This window comes from Rhinatrema bivittatum, chromosome 3, assembly GCF_901001135.1.
Source record: "Rhinatrema bivittatum chromosome 3, aRhiBiv1.1, whole genome shotgun sequence".
NCBI classification, from domain to species: domain Eukaryota; kingdom Metazoa; phylum Chordata; class Amphibia; order Gymnophiona; family Rhinatrematidae; genus Rhinatrema; species Rhinatrema bivittatum.
In genome coordinates, this window is record NC_042617.1 from 383,537,858 (window position 1) to 383,556,287 (window position 18,430).

General features: G+C 43.5%; 1 protein-coding gene across 7 annotated transcripts in view; it reads left to right on the plus strand.

Moving 5' to 3' along the window:
* The window catches only part of FILIP1 (filamin A interacting protein 1), a 324,967-nt gene that overhangs the window by 287,401 nt on the left and 19,136 nt on the right, over positions 1-18,430 (plus strand). For 3 of the 7 annotated variants that reach the window (XM_029595603.1, XM_029595608.1, XM_029595607.1), the window contains one exon: positions 1,284-1,507. In XM_029595603.1, the coding sequence (XP_029451463.1) occupies positions 1,284-1,490 (207 nt within the window). In that variant the 3' untranslated portion in view covers positions 1,491-1,507. Of the gene's footprint in view, positions 1-1,283; positions 1,508-2,220; positions 2,289-3,364; positions 3,449-18,430 lie in introns of those variants that run through there. The other 4 variants (XM_029595604.1, XM_029595606.1, XR_003855647.1 and 1 more) reach the window with 3 other exon arrangements.

The window sequence follows — 18,430 nt, forward strand, 5'->3', positions numbered from 1 at the left end:
TTTTGGGGATCTGCTGGGTATGTATTGACGACAGGATGCTTGGCTTGATGGACCTTGGTCTGACTCAGCATAGCACTTTGTATATTCTTATATACACCCCGTGCCTTCTGTTCAGGGTAGCTGCCACGCTGTGCAGGTTACGCTGCCCTGTGCCTTCTATTAAAGGTAATACTTGCCACTCTGTGCAGGTTGCCCCAGTTAACACAGGTTACCCCTTTTCTTCATTCCCATCCTTTAGCCATTAGGGATCCTCTCTATTTATGCTACACCCTTTTTGAATTCCATGACTATTCTTGTCTTCACTAGAAGGTATTTCAGAGATAGACACTGCTGCAATTTGTTTCACAAGATCATTTACCAACTGAAAAAATTGTTTTAAGTTGATTCTGAGTAGCAGATAATAGAGACTTAAAATAATCTTTCTTAGGCTGAGTAATTGCTTGGGCATAAGATTAATAATGAGACTCACAGAGATACTTAGCTTCAGATTGAGATTTATGCCATCTTCTTTTTAATTGTCATCCTAATCTCTGCAAAGCACAAAGATCTTTAGTAAATCATGGACTTAATTTACCTCGGTAATCAAATGATTTTTCATGGGTGCCAATAATTCAAATGCTTTTCACAGTTCAGTGAGCCAAACCACTGGTTTATCATTAACTGGAATTTTAACTAAAACAGAAAACAAATCCCCTAAAAAAATGAATAAATTTCCTGAGTGACCAGTTAGATAGTGGATGAAAGTTACGAACTTCCTTACTTTAAGCCTAACACAAATAGTTAAATACAAATGAAAACTGATCTATGACAATGTGATACATTTTGGACCGATTATTAGGTGAAGTAGAAGCTGGGTAAAATGTTTGTGGTGTTTCTCTCCAGCCTTGTCAAAATTTGAATGTCTCACAGGCTGCACTTAAAATCATCTCTTGACATCAAGATGTGCGAGTTATGAGTTTTGCCAGTCTTGAGAATAACTCTAGCTAGAATTTAATCCTGCAGCAGGGCTGTCCTTTGTGGAGGAGATAAACAGCAAGGTTGATGGTGGTGGTGGTGGTGAATAGGAGTGGCCACCCTGAACCCCATTCTATCATAGTAGCCCCATCCCCAACACTATAATTCCAGCGTTCCAGGCCCCCCACCTGTGGTTGATTGGTCCTGGGCCTGCACCTCCTAAGTAAGGTCAGCCCTGGCCTACAGCATGTGTGTATTGTGTATTACTTAGTATTGCAAAAAGAAGCTTGGTGCTCTTGTCTCACAGGTGCATTCTTTTTCCTTTCTAGACAACACAGGATGGGTCATCACAGCGTCCCACACCTACTCGCATCCCTGTGTCAAAAGGTATGAAAGCGGGAAAGCCAGTAGTGGCAGGCCCAGGAGCAGGAAATCTGACAAAATTTGAGCCTCGTGCCGAGAGTCAGTCTATGAAAATAGAACTGAAGAAGTCTTCAGCCAGCAGCTGTGCCTCTCTTGGAGGGGGCAAGGGCTAAGGCCCTTGGCTAAGGGGGTATGTGCAGGTCTTTCAGCTACCTTGAAAACCAACCCCCTCTGTCTGTTACTGGCTGATGTATGGATATATACTAATTCATGATTCAGTTTCAAATTCATGGAATAACCAACTAATACTCATCTGTCTTAGCCATTAATAACTGTGAACCTTTCCATACTGGAAAAAAGGAAGGGTACCATTCAATGAGAGATTTAACCTGATAGTTTAATCATGTTGGTTCCACCACATGAATGAAAGAATTGATTCAGACTTATGCCAGGACCCATTTTAAAGTAGCTGGGAGTCTGGGTAGAAGTGAAGAAGCACAGAAGGACTGCTTCACTTCATGCATGTTTTCTTTCTGGTATGGAAAAAGTATTTGTTTTATTTAGTCTGTATGTGTGTGGTTTTTGTTTTGTGGGAAGAATAGATTTATTATGTTTAAGGCATGTTTGAAATATTTAGCATGTATGTTAGATGTGGGTTCCAAACTTGTCAAACCATGTTGATGATTTGCAGTTTCATGTTGATTATCTTGTCACTGTGTGTTGTATTAAATGTAGCAGAGCTTACTAGTTCAGTGACTAGGGCTCACATTTAAAAACACATTTCCAATATGTTTCTTTCTGGATATAGTTTGAGTGAAGTGTATTTGATGCAATTTTGACCAGAGTGCCGCCTTCTAATTTTTTTTTCTCTTGCTTTTTTCCTCATCCTCATTCCTCTTTTAGAGGGCCACAGAATAAAAAAGATGGGGATGTTAAGTGTGAGTAAAGAGAGGTAGACTTCAGTTGCATATCTTACAGCTGTAAATATAAACTATAAAAATTGTTTTGAACTGAAAGACTATACAACACTTGCAGATCTGTTGAGACTGATTTGATAGTCACACTTTCCTTTCCTTGTCACCAACAACCAGGTGGTTTTCAGTACTAACACAGTGCCTGGGATTTAACATCTCCCAACCTGGGACACAGACATTCAGAAGCAAATGAGAGTAGAGAATAGATAATCTTCTCCCTGCTCATCAAGGCCTCTTTGGATAATTACCAACATTCCAACTCCAGCTAGGTGATATCTTCGATAAAGCTAGACAAAATTAAGGGGGTCATTTTCCATCGCTTATCACGTGCGATAGCTTGCCGGGGGCGGAGTCGAAGCGGTGAGGGGAGGAGTCAGGGTGGCGAGGAGGCAGACACTGCGATGTCTTCACTGGCGGCGATAAGGTAAGACACGTTATCGTCGCCAGTAGCGCACCGAATAACTACACCTTTTATGGTGTTGCTATTCGGTATAAAAGCCGGCGCACCGCAGCGGTGCAAAGGCTACGGGCTTTCGCAGGCCCGCCCCCCCCCCCCCCGTTTTCGCTGGATTCACGATTCTGCGATAGAATGGTGAATCCAGGCCTAAAGATTGGTTTTGCCACCAGACATTGACAACCTTTATGATTTATTTTTAATCTCTATCAGGGTCCCTTCCCATCCATCTCTTGCCAGGAAATTACCACACATACATTCAGGTACATTGGGTATAGAATATAACTAGAGAACTTCATTTTCAGTTTTTATTTTTTAAAAGTTTTCCCAGGAATTTATCAGGGTTTATTATGGCAAGAACAAAAAGAGGAGAAAATCAGTGGAAAAATGTCACTTTTTTTTTTTTTTTCTGGGTAAATGTCCGAGTCTATTTTTGTGGACAGAAGCCAGGACAATAAAACATGATTAAGCAGATTCTCCCACTCCCCAGCATCCCTATCTCTACCCTCATCCCCTGCCTAGCATGTGCCTTTCTCACCCACATCACTGAGAATCTCTCTCTTCATCACCATTGCAACAACATTCAGTCCTTACTAGTTTCTCCTCTCTCCTTCAGCAGCCTGCTTACTGAGGCTCACGTGTACTGCAGCACTGCACTTCTGCTTTTGTGCAGGACCAGGGAGCCTGCCCGGAAGAGCTTCTGGTGAGCATGGCCTGCTTCAAATGGTACATTGGTAGCACCAAGAAGCAGGCACTTTGGCTGCCTGGGGGAAAGGGGAGGCAGGACATGAAACACCACATCAGCGGTACTGAATGACAAGTACTTTTGCTAGTATTGGTGGGAGGGGCACAGAACTTGAAATGCTGCAGGTGCTTAGGCCCATATTGTGTTTCCAGCAGTTGCTGGAGGCCTTGAGACACTGCATCTGCAGCTCTGGAACTGCTCTTAATCAGCCTAAAATTAGGGTGAAAATCAGTTTAAACCAATTGCGATTGTCACTTTTGGAAAAATCTGGGAATTTATGGATGAAAATTGGTTTAAACTGAAAATGAAGGACCTTAAGTATAACTCACCTTGTGCTCAGAACTGGAAAGATGATTAAATCAAAAATACAAAACAAGTGCCCATGCTTTTCCCCTTCATATCCATTTAAATTGAAGTCAAATACTGTAGCAGTCTCCTGTGGCTTAGAGGACATGATGCAACTTCCAATGTCTCTCTCACAAATTTGCATCTTCAACCATAAGGTCAGTATTTATTTCTGAAATCATCTCCCTCCATCAGCTGCCATGAGTACTTGTTCAATGGCATGTCCAACAGCAGATATCTAAGCCAGATATTGGAGAAAGCTGCCAAGTTGGAGACTTAAAAGCATTAATTGCTCGCCAATTGTTTTGAATATGGATAGATAAAATGATTCCAATTTATTATCCCTTTTAAGGAAAATTCCAAGGACAAATTCATTTATAGAAACTAATGATCTTAGGTCTTTCCACAAGATAATCACCATGGAATTTTACTCCCACATACCAGAATATTCCTTCAGAGAATGAGTTTTTATAAAAAGGGACACTGTTCCAGGTAGATATTGTCCTTCTAATATTGCAAAGAAAGCAGATTTTATTTTAGGACTTCTAGATTTGTTACATTTAATTAAAAAAAAGCTGCAATACCTAAGGTCATCACTCACACAGTCTCAAGTAAATTTTAAAAAGCCAGCGTGCGGAAAAACCGGGGGATACGCGAGTGGCTGGGTCATGCGCGCGCTGAGCACGTTTTAAAAACGGCCCATCCACACAAGTATTTCCAGAAGTGCCAAAGTGCCAGGCTCAATGAAAGGGGCAGGCCAGGGGGGTCTGGGTGGGGTGAGACGGGGAAGACCAGGATAGCGGCCATTAGGCCCTGTCCTGGGGAAGTGTGTACCAGCAGCCGGCCGGTGCACAGAACTTGCTCCTGCTCGGAGGAGTGGGTAAGTTCTAAAACAAAAAAATTACGATAGGGTAGTTTAGGGGTCAGGGAGGAGAGGGGAAAAGGGAGGAAGGCTAGGTAGGAGAATAGGAAAGTTAGGGAGCGGACTGGGAGGGAGCTGGTGTAGGCCCGAATGTGTCGCCATGCATTATTTTTTAAAATCTGCCCCCCCCCTTGTGGGCATGAGACACCCCCTGCCGTAAATGCACGCGCCAATATTAAAATTAGGTGACACGTTATAAAGTTGCCACGTCCTTGTGCACACACCGGGAACCGCGCGCACATGGACACACGTGCAGGCCTCTGAAAATCTACCACTCTCTCAATAACTAAGTCCACAGGCTGGGTGGTGGTCCAAAAGAAAAGTAACTTTTGCTGCGTTCAAAAGGAAAAAGTTATCAGTAGAACCAAAAATATAAAATGCAGTTGTGGCAAGCAGCAATCAAAAAATTGCAAAATACAGTTTCTTTTGTTACATAACACATGAACTTCCACTGGTTCCTAGTAGGTCTCTTTTCCCTCAGACACCTGGTCAGATCCCACAAGTAACTGATATCAATATACCTTGTTGCATGCACTCAACCTCCCAGATGAATCTCCAGGACACTGCTTGCTGAGCTCTTCCTGGAACTTGTTCCAACCAACCTGAGAGAACAAAATTTCTCATAATTGAAAGGAAAGGCAACCACTCCTTTTCCTTTCCTAGAGCGAGGCGAGCCAAAAGTCCTTTCTGCCTCTCTCCCTTGCTCCCTTTTGTCAACAACTCCTCCCAGTGGAGTCACTTTTTATAGATTTGGACAAATAACCTATCTTGTTGGGAATGGACCCCTAACCAACACTCAAACTCTCCTCGACCATGGCACCTCCTACTGCTGGACGTTTCCACATTTTAACCCATCGTGAGACTAGCATAAAGATCTATTCACTACATGGTGATAACATTTTAAAGCATCTAAAAGTGTGTTAAGATGCCAAATAGTTCCTGGTAGCACCCATCATATATTAAAGGAATTTTACCTGGATTTTTAAAGTTTCCACTGGAACCTATTCCACCAGTTGTCTAAACCTGTGGGGAATTCTTATTCTGAGGTCTTGCCCTGGGGGATAAGCAATAACCTTAATCTCACTGCATTTTTGCAGGAGACTCAATTAGAAATTATAAGTAGGGCTAGCTACTCTGCTGGTAGCATTTGCTCTTCAACTGAATAATGCTGGATTATGAAGATGTTTTTTAGGGCAAAACAGAATGTGCTTTGTGTCATAACATTGCAGTATTCCCTGATGTGTCCAAAGCCACTCTGGCTAGACACAAATTCTTTCTTGGTAAACAGCAGGACATGACCTCTTTGGGAGCATCCTTTCTGTTAAGTTTTCCTTGTAGATGTGAAGTAAAATTAGAGATAAGAAGTATGTATTTTTTAGCCCAACCAGCTAAATCTTTTTTTATAAGCCTAGGTTAGATCTAACAGTATAGCATTTCCATGCGAGCATTTTTGGCTGTTTACAAATGATTTAAGAGGTATTTGTTTGATTTTTCTTTTCTTTCTATTTTTTTTTTGTTATTGATTATCTTCCCCTCATTAATTTCTAATATTTTGAAGAAGAGGGATTTTGTTTGTTTTTTCCTTTTTATATTTATTTTCCTTTTTTGTAATTCTATTTCCTCTGGTACCAAAGGTTTCTTGCAGAAGGTATTACATTTCTGTAAGGTGATGAAATAAAAAATAATAGGGCTATGCATTGTTTGAACAAATAGATAAAATGCAATGAATGAGACAATTTTTTGTTTTATTTGTGGACCTCCAAAGTGAATGGAGGGTGCCCATGTATTTACACACAACTTTTTGTATCATTCGTTTGTTTCCCAATCAAGCCTATGGCCCATTGAAAAGTGCTGCAGTGAGACTCGTAACTAGGCCTGAGCATGTGTAAAGAAACTCCATTTTCTCTGTTAGATTTCAAAGGAAAGCCTGTCTTTCAAGAAGCTCTCTTAGAGTCAAAGAAAAGATTTAAAAAAATAAGGAGAAGAATTTTGGCTTTGGCAAAATTCATTGCTGTTAGTCTGACCTAGCATGCAGGGGTGTAGGGTGAGAGCTGAACTTTGTGGTACACCAGAAAATATGCTGCTGTCAGGTGCCCTAGAACACCGTCCACTCTCCTAATTACTTTGTGAGCACTACTTTCTTTGATGCAAAAAGCCTATCAAATTTATGCTGAAAGCAACCCAATCCTTAGAAGGAAAATGAGCTAAATCCATCCCTTAAATAATTGTCTAATCTACTAACAGCAGTTACAATAAAATATGTGAATGAAAAAATTCTTTCTGCAAGAACATTCAAAACCATTTTCTGCATGCAAATGAAATTAATAAAGAACAAACTTCTGTTTAAAATAGAAATGAGGAAGAGAGGATCATAATGCCATAAAAACCAGTGATAAGTACCATAAGTTTCACAGCAAGAATTCAAGTTACACAAGAATTGGACCTTTTAAAATACAGAGAAACCCTCACCAAATACAAAATAGAAACATGTCAACAAAAACTACTGGAAACTAGAAGCCTGACTGTATTATTATTCCTCAAAAAACATCAAGCAATAAAATCAAGAGATATAAATCATTCATAATATTAAAACCACGCTAATTAAAAAATGTTAACACAGCCATGAACATTCAATAAATTTTAAAAACTTGCATAAATTTGTTCTAATATTTCACAAACATAAATAAAATATTTCAAAAAATCTAGTGAATAAAACATCCAATAATTAAAAAATTATTTATATTTCCCCCGCAAAAACCCCCCCAATAAAATGTCTCAAAACAAGAGAAACATCAAATTTCACCCAATAATTTAAACTAATAAGGATTAAAAAATCTCCTGCTCTCCATACCTGGGACTAACACATTGATTTTTTTCACTTACTCCCTCTCTCATACACATGCTCTCACACACATAGGCCCTAGAACACTAATACACTACCTACTGGGTAAACAGAACAAATCCCTACAGAGAAAACTACATGTTAGTCAAAATACTGTACCTTTGTCACACATGCGCATTACAGCCAGACCCTTATCTAATACAGAATAAGGGACTACAAATTAGAAAAAGTAACATGCAGGCAAAACTGAAATGGAAAGCCAAAGAAACCAGACTCTGTGAACTCTAGAATACTGAAGAAAAAGCAAAATACAAATATATAAGAAATGCATATTCTCAAAGATGGCAAATTTCAATTGCTGAGAGACAAGTTTTTTTTTACCTTTGTTGTCTGATCTTATTTTTATAATTGGTTGGTCCCAGACTTTTTTTTCCTCTTGTCTCTTTTCCTTATTCCTTTTTCAGGGTCTCTTTTATTCTTTCTGTTTCTTCTCTCTCCTCATGTCTTCTTTCCTTCCTCCATAAATACACACAGGCTCTCACTCACATAAGCGCTCTCACATACAAGCTTTCTCTCATACAGGATCCCATTCTTGCATGCGCTCTCACATACACACAGGCTCCCGCTTTTATATGCTGTCTCTCACATGCAGGCTCTCGCTCTCACATGCTACCTCTCACACATACGTTCCCATTCACACACACACACACACACACACACACACATGCAAGCTCTCACTTTTATATGCCCCACTCCCACACACATACCCACAGGCTCTCACTCTTACATGCTCTTTCGCACACAGGCTCTCACATGCAGGCTCCCATTCTCCCCCCCAGACACACACATTTTCTCTCGCACAGCTTCATATTGCCACACTAACACACAGGCTCTCACATGTTCTCTCTTACATGTGTTGTGTTTCCCAGCTGTGGCAGGCCTGCGGCCTGCTTCACTCCCCCCAGACCTGGCCCATCTTCTCTGGCAGTGGTAGGCAGCCACCTATGCGCTCACGCTCTGCCTGTGCTCCCAGGCCCCTCCGGTATTGCTGCGAGTCTCCCCATGTGCGTCGCGGGGAAACGACACCACCTTAGTTTTCTGCCTGTCCGCCTTAGGCGCGTGCATGCCTTCCCTGGCTTTAAAGGAACCATGGTGGGAATGCCTCTCGCAGCTCTGAATGATGACGTCATTCACCTCCGTATATAAGGTAATCCCTGCCACTCAGATTTTGCCTTGGCAACAGGACTTCACACTTCCTGTCGTGTGCTTCGTTGCTGTTTGTTCCAGTACCTGTTCCTGTTCCAGTACCAGATCCTGCTCCAGTACCTGTTCCAGCTTCCTGTTCCTTCTTCCCTGGCTTTGACTCTTGCTCAGACCTGACCTTGTCTCCAGCCACCTGCCCTGACTTCTTGCTTGGACCTGGTCTTGTCCAAGGCTTTTGCCTGATTTGCAGTCCGGACTTAACCTTGTCCTTATCTGTGCTGCCTGCTTCAGTCTGTCCAGACTTTGGAACCCGGACTCGTCTTCAGCTCCGCCTGACTTGCAGTCCAGACTTGATCTTGTCTCCAACCACATTGCCTCTGCTCCAGTCAGTCCGAACTTTGGATCCAGTCTCTCCCTTTGAATCCTGCAGCTCTGCTGCTTCTTGGCACCCTGCCTTGGGCACTCTCTCTGGGATCAACCACGCAGAGGCACTCCTAAGTACAGCTGGCCCCGGTATCCAAGGGTTCAACCTGCAGGGAACGAGGGCTGGTATTGGCGAAGCTCCAGTTGGCCTCCGCTTCCCATTTGGCCTCACCTCCCGACGGTGGGGACCCGTGGGGTTTTCCCCCATGGGTGGTGCCAACACCACCTCGAGCCATGGGTCCACTTCTGCAACAACATGCAGGCTCCCATTCCCATATATTCGTACACACAGGCTCTCATTTTCAAATGCAGACTCCCACACACCACACACAGAATCTTACTCCCACATGCTCTCTCTTTCTCTCTCTCACACATACAAACTCAGGCAGGCTCTTATTCATATCTCTCCCCAGGCAGGCACCCATTCTCTCACACACATATATATACACACACACACACACAGGCATGCTACCATTCACTGACACACATATACACACACACATGCACGCTACCATTCACTGACACACACACACACACACACACACACACGCACGCTACCATTCACTGACACACACACACACACACACCTACATGCTACCATTCACTCACATACACAAAGAGAAAAACATAGGCAGTCTTCCCATTGGGTCCATAAGGCCGCCGACAGAACAATTCCCTGTGGATGAGAAGAGGAAGGAACCCATTCTCCCACTGCTCCTTCTGTGCCTGCTTGTGATGCACGAGATCAGATAAGAGCACATATTGGCTGTACGTGGTTCGAAGGTCGGCACACAGAAGTGGGAGAAGGGGCTTCTTTCTCTTCTTGGTCACCAGCAAGATGGGATCAGCCAGTGGCCTAGCGGACCTCTTAATTTCGCAGTTGGTAGTGCATGGCACACCCCATTTTAAAGTTATTGGTGCCTATTCAGCACTGTGCACTATGGACGCTACACCCATGCCTCCTGGGCCTACTCCTTTTCTCAGCTATCGGCGAGATGGGATCTGCCGGTGGCCTGGTGGGTCTCTTCCTCTCGCAGTTGGTGGTGCCTGTACACCCCTGTGCACTATGAATGCTACGCCCATGCTAGCATGGGCAATTCTTAGATCAGTGTACGTCAGCTAATAAGATGCATGATCAGAACAATGTTCCAAGTCAGTGAAATTAACAATCTTAAAATTTCAAAACACAGAAATGATGTGACACACTTCAGATTGTACAAAGCATGGAGATGAAGCTGAAACCTAAGACTTCAGGGGGCAGTGAGTCACACTATAATGTTCTAAACCCTAGTATACGCAGCTTGTCTTGGACCTTCATTCACTTTTCTAAAAAAGCTTCATAGATCTACATTAACAAGGTGTAGTTTACAAAAAAAAGTACATGAAACAAGCCAGGAAATATAATAACTATATTATCACTACAGAATCAGAGATAAATACTTACAGGTGAATGGAGCAAAACATGCATTTCAACTGCAAGTGAAAACCACTACTTAATAGGCCGATGCCAAAGGTGCATTCAGCTGAACACAACAAATGCAATGAATGAGACCATTTTTGTTGTATTTGTGAAAAACCCAAAATGAATGGAGGGTGCCCATAAATTTAAACAAAACATTTTCTTTCATTCGTTTGTTTCCCAATCAAGCCTATGGCCCATTGAAATGCACCTTTCTACCTGCACTTCAATGCACATTTTCTGTGTTTAAAACTTACTCTCGATGCAGCAAGGAGTTTTGCACACAGAAAATGGGCATCCCTAAATGATAGTACTGCTTACTGCACCCTCGCATGGAAATCCAATGCAAATTAGGGCATTAAGTGGTACTCCCCGATGCAGAGAGATTACTTTTGGCCAGCGCACCTTTCTTAGTGCTGGAAACTTACCCCCTGCGTCAGAGCTGGAGTTAAGTTTCCAGACCTATTGCGCTGGCACATAAAACTGGGAAAAAATATGAAAAACAGTCCACAAATAACGTAACATACATGTGTAATTGAAAAAGTTTATACAAAAGATAAAATTACATATGAATGTGCACTATTTATTTTATTTGTTTGTTTTTATATACCGACATTCGATCGCAATATCACATCAGTTTACATGTAACTGAACATAAATAAGGCAGAAGCTGCTTATTTTACAATGTAGCATTGTAACTTAAATACAACACACAAGAATACAATATTAAAATAAACCCTAACACCAGGAGTAATAACATCTTTATACTCACTCATACTACACACCATTCACACACATTCATAAAATAATCCACAGTTATCAATCACATGAATGCAAGACCATAAGTGTCACCACAATGTCACTCCAGTTACTAATGGAGAATGTAAAAATGCCCCAACTGGCCTGATTTTTTTGCCTAAGCAGCTTCTTCAGGGGGATAAGGTTGAACTCACCCTCCTTCAAATATTACTCCAATATATTAATCAAGCAACAACTGTTGGCACAAATCTTCATTCCTGTAATATATGCTGCAAGACATCAAAGTTACACAATAATTCTCAGCCCTTCATTGTGTGCACTGAATATTGTCATTGGTCAACATTCCCTAATAATAAGGAAAGGGGGAAGATGGTTCCAGAAAGAAGGAAAGCCAGAATTCAAAACAAGAAAGGACAAGGGGAACTTAGCAGGGGATCGATAGGTGGCAGCTACCTGGGATTAGAGAAAGGTGAAAAGACAGATGGAGTGGGCCTCAAATGGAGAAAAGGAGTGGGCTTGAGGTGGAAGAAGGGGTTGAAATATGCAGCAGGAAGAGAGTCACAGCCTGACACTGTGGTGTAGAGGAGAAATCATAACCTCCATGACAGAGAACAGCAACAGAAGCAGAATCCTCAGGAGAAAGCCAAGTCTCAGTCAACACAAAAAGATGGAGGGAATGAGAAATAAGAAGCTCATGAACATGAGAGGGGGGGGGGATAGGGATAGAGAGGTGATGTTGCGAGACGTGGAGATGCGGTCGCTTCTTAAGGGGGATTGTGAGCCCTTGGGTCACGGCACGGCTCAGAGAGGAACCCCAAGACACACCGTGAGGTGAGAGAGTACAAGAATGGGCGGAGCAGGAACGAGGCTGGACTGAAGGCAAGGAACGTCTGGACTGGAATGAGGCAGGCTCAGCCCTCCACTGGACCTACATGCACCAATGAGACCCAGCAATGCAATGCTGGTCTCAGAAGTAGCCCTCCGGCCACTTGATACCCCTTCCGGACCCGCCGCTTGGGAACGACAAGTGCGTGAAGCCAGATGGAGGCTGAGGACAGGAAAAAGACGAGACATGGAACTTGGAACCAAGGACTCAGTATACAGAAGACTCAGACGTAGACTCAGGATACTCGGAGGATTCAGACATAGACTAGGATAACCGGAGGACTCAGACGAAGACCAGGATACTCGGAGACTCAGACAAAGTTTCAGGTTATTCAGAAGACTCAGGTGAGGATTCAGGAGAAAGTACTGGGTGAGTTCTGCATCGCAGCACGCCCTACACGGTCGCCCATGGCTGGTCACGGACCACGCCAAAAGCGAAGCAGACTCCAGACAAGACAGTGGAACTTGAAGCCAAGACCTGAAGATTCAGGAGAGGCCTGCACCAAGGCGTGCCCTACACAGCTGCTTGTGGCTGGTTGCGGACCACGCTGAAGCGGAGCAGATTCTGGAAGAGTCTTGGGCATGGACAGAAGCAGGCACAAGGAACTCCAAAGACCGGGACGGGATTCAAGACTCAGGATTCAGAGGCTTGGCATTAAAAACAGGAGCCTTCCGGAGGTTTGCGCTGCTGACTAGAAAAAGGCCTTGTACCTAGAGGCGCCCCTCACAGCTCCCCATGGGCTGGTCACGGACCATGATGATGGCACGCCAGGAAGGTTGACAGACGAGGAACCTAGGAACTGGATGAAGGGCTGAAGAAGAGACGGATGGAGTCAGGACTGGAACATTGGACATCAGGAACGTGGAACTATGGCACCTCTGGACACAGAACATCAGGTCATCTGGACATCAGGAGAACTGGACATCTGGAATATCAGGAACATGAAACAAGCGACGAGGGAGCTGTGACGAGGGATGAGATTAGGAACATCAAGGTGAAGAAGTTCAGGAACACAAGAACATGGAACGAAGATCCATCAAGGCACAGGAAGACCACAGGGGACCTGGACCGGAAGAAGACCACAGACGCTGTGAAGACCGGTTGAAGGCCCTGAGGAACTGAAGCAGGGCCCTTTTATAGCTTGACCAGGCAAGGATGGATGATGTCAGCGGTGAGGGCTGCAGGGCTTTTCCCGCCGCTGGCCCTTTAAAAGAAGAGAAGAGGTGCGGCCGCGCGCCTAGAGAGGGGCAGGACCAAGGACAGCGTCGGCGGCGTCCATGCCGCGAAGAGGAGCAGGCAAAAGTGGCACTAGGCTGCGAAAGGAGGGACTGACATTGGCAGCTTCCTGCTGCAAGGGAAAGAAGGCCAGCAGCGGCTCCCTGCCACAGGAAGGCTCAGCTGCGGCGACTCTGCCCGCCGCGAAGGTGGAGCATCGGCAGCAGCCTCTGGGCTGCGCCGGGAAGACGGCGTCGGTGGCGATCTGCCACCAGAAGGGAAGGGATTTCCTGCGGCTAGGCCCGCAGGCAGAATCCCAACAGGTGACAAGATGGGGGTGCCACTTTCCTTGGATAGCTAGGATTGGGATTGATGTCTCCAGCTGAAAGGAGAAGGATGAGGACAAGAGTATGGAAAGAAGCAGAGGTGTAATGATGGTGAATAGCATAAGATGTGAGAAGTGAAGGATGGATGAGAGTTAGGACGTTTTGAAGCTCAAGAATATTAGGCAGGGCAGAAGATGGAATGATAGAAAATGTGGAAAATGTAGACAGTGGACTTGATGCTTGCAATGGTTTCTAGTGGGGAATACGACTGGAGAGGGAAATTGAGCTATAGGAAGTAAAGAGAGAGAAATAATGCAGCCGACCTGAAGTAGTCCTATGAAGAGTTGAGAGGGGCTGGCTTTATGGGCTATTTGTTGAATCCTTGTGGGATGGCAGATGTCCAAGACTCAGTGAGTTGTGGTGTCCCATGGGCATATAATTTGTTTTGTTCCATGTTAAAGTATTGTAATTGTGTTTGGGTAAATACAAGAAATAGGAGAGGAGGTGGATAGGGCAAAAGTGAGCAAGTATTTTAAACAGGAACCTAGGAGAGAGAAGTGGGGAGGGACTTAAAGTCCCAACTACAAATGGCTTAACGCAAACTTTGGTCTTTTATACACTGTTCCTCTCCCTCAGAAACTGCAGTCACCCCTGTGCTGCCTGCTCTCACTATAAGCTATAAGCACTTCTATCTAATGGGCTGAGTACACCAGCCTTTGACTACAGAGCTGTTGCGCTCAGGGGTGGACCCTTGTCCTGGAGCAGTGGAGAGCGACTCCCTGGTAGGGACCAGGAAGCAACTGCCCCAGGGGGTGGAGCACTGGAGGAGACAGAGGCTAGGATGAGCTTCACCACTGGAAGCCCGAGGTCCCCCGGGAGAAGCCCGTAGGGACCCGGGCCGCTTGGCCTTAGGTGGGCCTCGCAGGGTCTCCTGGAAGGATGGAAGTCCAGTGGGCCCACAGACAGAAGGTGAGCGCGGTCAGGTTCGAGACTGGAGGTCAGATGGAACAAGGATGACCAGAATAGTGTAGGTGATGACAAGGCTAGGAACAGAGCCAGAATCTAGAGACGTGGTCAAACAGGCAGAGGTCAGAGACAAGGGGTCAGTCCGAGAAGTAGTCAGCAAAGCAGAGATCAGGTTCCGGAGGACAGACGAGGTCACAGGCAGGCTGAGGTCAGAAGGCAGGCAAGTTGAGGAACAGACTGGAGTAAGAAGACAGGTGGCAGGCAGGCAAGTCAAGGAGCAAGCCGAGGTCAGTACCAGTGAGACAGTCCGGAGGTACTCCCTGGGGAGATGGACAGACGAACAAGAACAGAAGGACGCTGGAGTACTAGGATGCAGGAACAGAACTGGAACAAGAAGGATCCTGGAACGAGACTTGGAACAAGGTTCAGATGCAGTGACAATCTAGCATACAAGCCGACCCGATTGCCAAGGCAAGGAAGTACAAGCAGGGACTTCCTTAGATCAGGGAATCAATCGGGGCGCGCCGCGGAGCTAGGATCCGCCCTTGGCCCTACAAGAGGCCGGGCGGTCCGCGTGCACATAGTGGCGTGGCCAACACAGCCGAGGACAGCCTGCCACTAGGGAGGCTGACCCAGGACATGCCGTGGAACCATGGAGGTGAGCAGGCCCATGTGCGGGCCAGGCGCGGATGGTGCACTGTTTATACAGTATACAAACAGACAACTTCAGCTCCTATATGACTAAATCTTTAAATGTTCTCTGTTCCCTTTGTTTATGTTTGTCTGGTATTATCCCTAGACCATCTACTCTAAGTAGTTAACACTGTAAACATACACAGACCATCGGACTGCAGTGTTTAGGGCTGTATTGGCATTCATTAAAAAGAACAGTACTTTTTTGTAAAACACTGATATGTGAATGCCAAGATAGCACTGTGTTCTTGATTACAGTGCCTTGGAGTTTCCTTTTTGTTTTTTCTTTTTTAATAGATGGCACTTTTTTTTTTTTTTAACCAAATTATAGTGTGTGCCAGAGGTTTTCTGGCACCAGTTAGAATAGCACAAGCAGTTCTAAGACAAGTGAACCCTATTTCTGATGCTGAGTTTTGGCATTACTCAGCAAATCTGAATTGTGCTGGGCTCCTGGCAACAGAACTGCTGACCTCATATCTGAACTTGTGCATGTTTGAGACTTGATGGAGCGCCAGCACAATCCAGCTTTATCACACATTTTTGCCATTGCAGACTTTAGGGCCATCTGTCATTTGGTCTCTGTTCTCCAAGTGGCACTGAATTCTTAACTGCTATGCCACTGTAGAGAGGTTAGGTGGCATAGCAGGTTTGTGTGATGAGCTTGCATCTTGTTAAGTGGAGGAAGGGGGAAGAAAATTGAAGGGCACTGAAGGTCATTCTTTCCAGAATCTAATGGTGTTGATGACCACATTGGTATTATCAACAGAACTGCTTCATATGATATAATTAATCGACACTAAATATTAACAAACATCACATCAAAGGAAACTTTTCATATCTCAGTTTACAAAATGAGCAAAGACCTCAAAAGTATTTTTTCTTAGTGAGTAGAGACCTCATATATATTTAGTGGAGATACCTTGGTATTAACTCACACTAATTATCGATATCTCTTGTTTAGTGTATCCTGTAGTTCTACAGGTACATTAATTCACCATCTTTCAGTTTATATATAATCATGGGTCTTACTCCTAATAGGTCTTGCTCACAGATTTTAATCTGTTTTCCCTCTTTTTTTTTATTTTTAACAATGAGCAGATTTAGCAAGTATATTTCTTATATTTCTTGTATATTTTTTAACCTTCTATCTGCAAATATCAAGTGCTGCTTTCAGCAATATATACTGTGTTGCATGGCGGCTTTGTTAAGAATTAAAGGTTCAAACACTTTCCGGCTGGCAATTTATATATTGCTTACCCGCTGGCAGATTCTTGTCAGAAGTTACACAGCGCTTTGGCGCTACTGTGCAGTATTCTAGCGCTTTTTATTCAAAATTAAAGTGTTTTCGCTGACGCTCTATATGCTGCTTTCCCATTGATATTACACAGTGCTCTAGCGCTACCAATTCAAAGTTCACATATTTCAGAGACTTTCCCGCTGGTAATTCATATATTGCTTTCCCATTGGCAGATTCTTGTCAGAAATAACACGGTACTTTGGTGCTATTCATTCAAAGTTCAAATATTTTCACTGACACTTTATATACTGCTTTCCCATTGATATTACACAGCGCTTTAAAGCAACTGCACAGCGCTTTAGCGTTTAAATATCTTTCCGCTGACACTTTGTATACTGCTTTACCGCTGGTAACTTATATGCACTTAAATATTGCACAACGTATGCGGTTCCATTGCACTTATCTTATTCTTTGTTATGCTGGTGGCGGCACGCTAGAAGCTGAGCAAAAATGAATAAATGTGGAGGTCCATAGGTAGAGACTCCTGCCCGACACGGCTCGTGTTTCGTCAGTTACTTCATCAGGGGCTGGCACTCTCTTAATTTTTCTCCACACTAGGATGCAAAAACATGAAGTTACAACCTTTAGTAATAATGACAGCTAAAGAAAGAACCTTAATGAACCGCTAAAGCACTGTGTAGTTACTCTAGAGCGCTGTGTAATCAACGGGAAAGCAGTATACAAAGTGTCAGCGAAAATATTTGAACTTTGAACAAATAGCGCTAAAGCACTGTGTTATTGCTGACAAGAATCTGTCAATGGGAAAGCAACATATAAATTGCCAGCGGGAAAGTGTCAGAAATATTTGAACTTTGAATTGGTAGCGCTAAAGCGCTGTGTAGTTACTCTAGAGCACTGTGTAATATTAACGGGAAAGCAGCATATAGAGCGTCAGCGAAAACACTTTAATTTTGAATAAATAGCACTAAAATACTGCACAGCAGCGCCAAAGCGCTGTGTAACTTCTGACAAGAATCTGCCAGCGGGTAAGCAATATATAAATTGCCAGCCGGAAAGTGTTTGAACTTTTAACTCTTAACAAAGCCGCCATGCAACACAGTATATATTGCTGAAAGCAGCACTTAATATTTGCAGATAGAAGGTTAAAAAACATACAAGAAATATAAGAAATATACTTGCTAAATCTGCTCATTGTTAAAAAAAGAAAAAAGGGAAAACAGAGTAAAATCTGTGAGCAAGACCTTTTAGGAGTAAGACCCATGATTATATATAAACTGAAAGATGATGAATTTAATGTACCTGTAGAACTACAGGATACACTAAACAAGAGCTATTGATAATTAATGTGAGTTAATACCAAGGTATCTCCACTAAATATATATGAGGTCTCTACTCACTAAGAAAAAATACTTTTGAGGTCTTTGCTCATTTTGTAAACTGAGATATGAAAAGTTTCCTTTGATGTGATGTTTGTTAATATTTGATGACCACATTGGTGCAAGACAGCATGTTGTACTTTTTTTTTTTTGGCCATTTTGCCAATTGACATTAACAATATTTTAAGTCCACCAAATAGTTGCAGCTTTTTGGAACCTGGAGTAAAGTTTAGAAAGATTTTAATTGATTTAATCTGAAGCAGCATT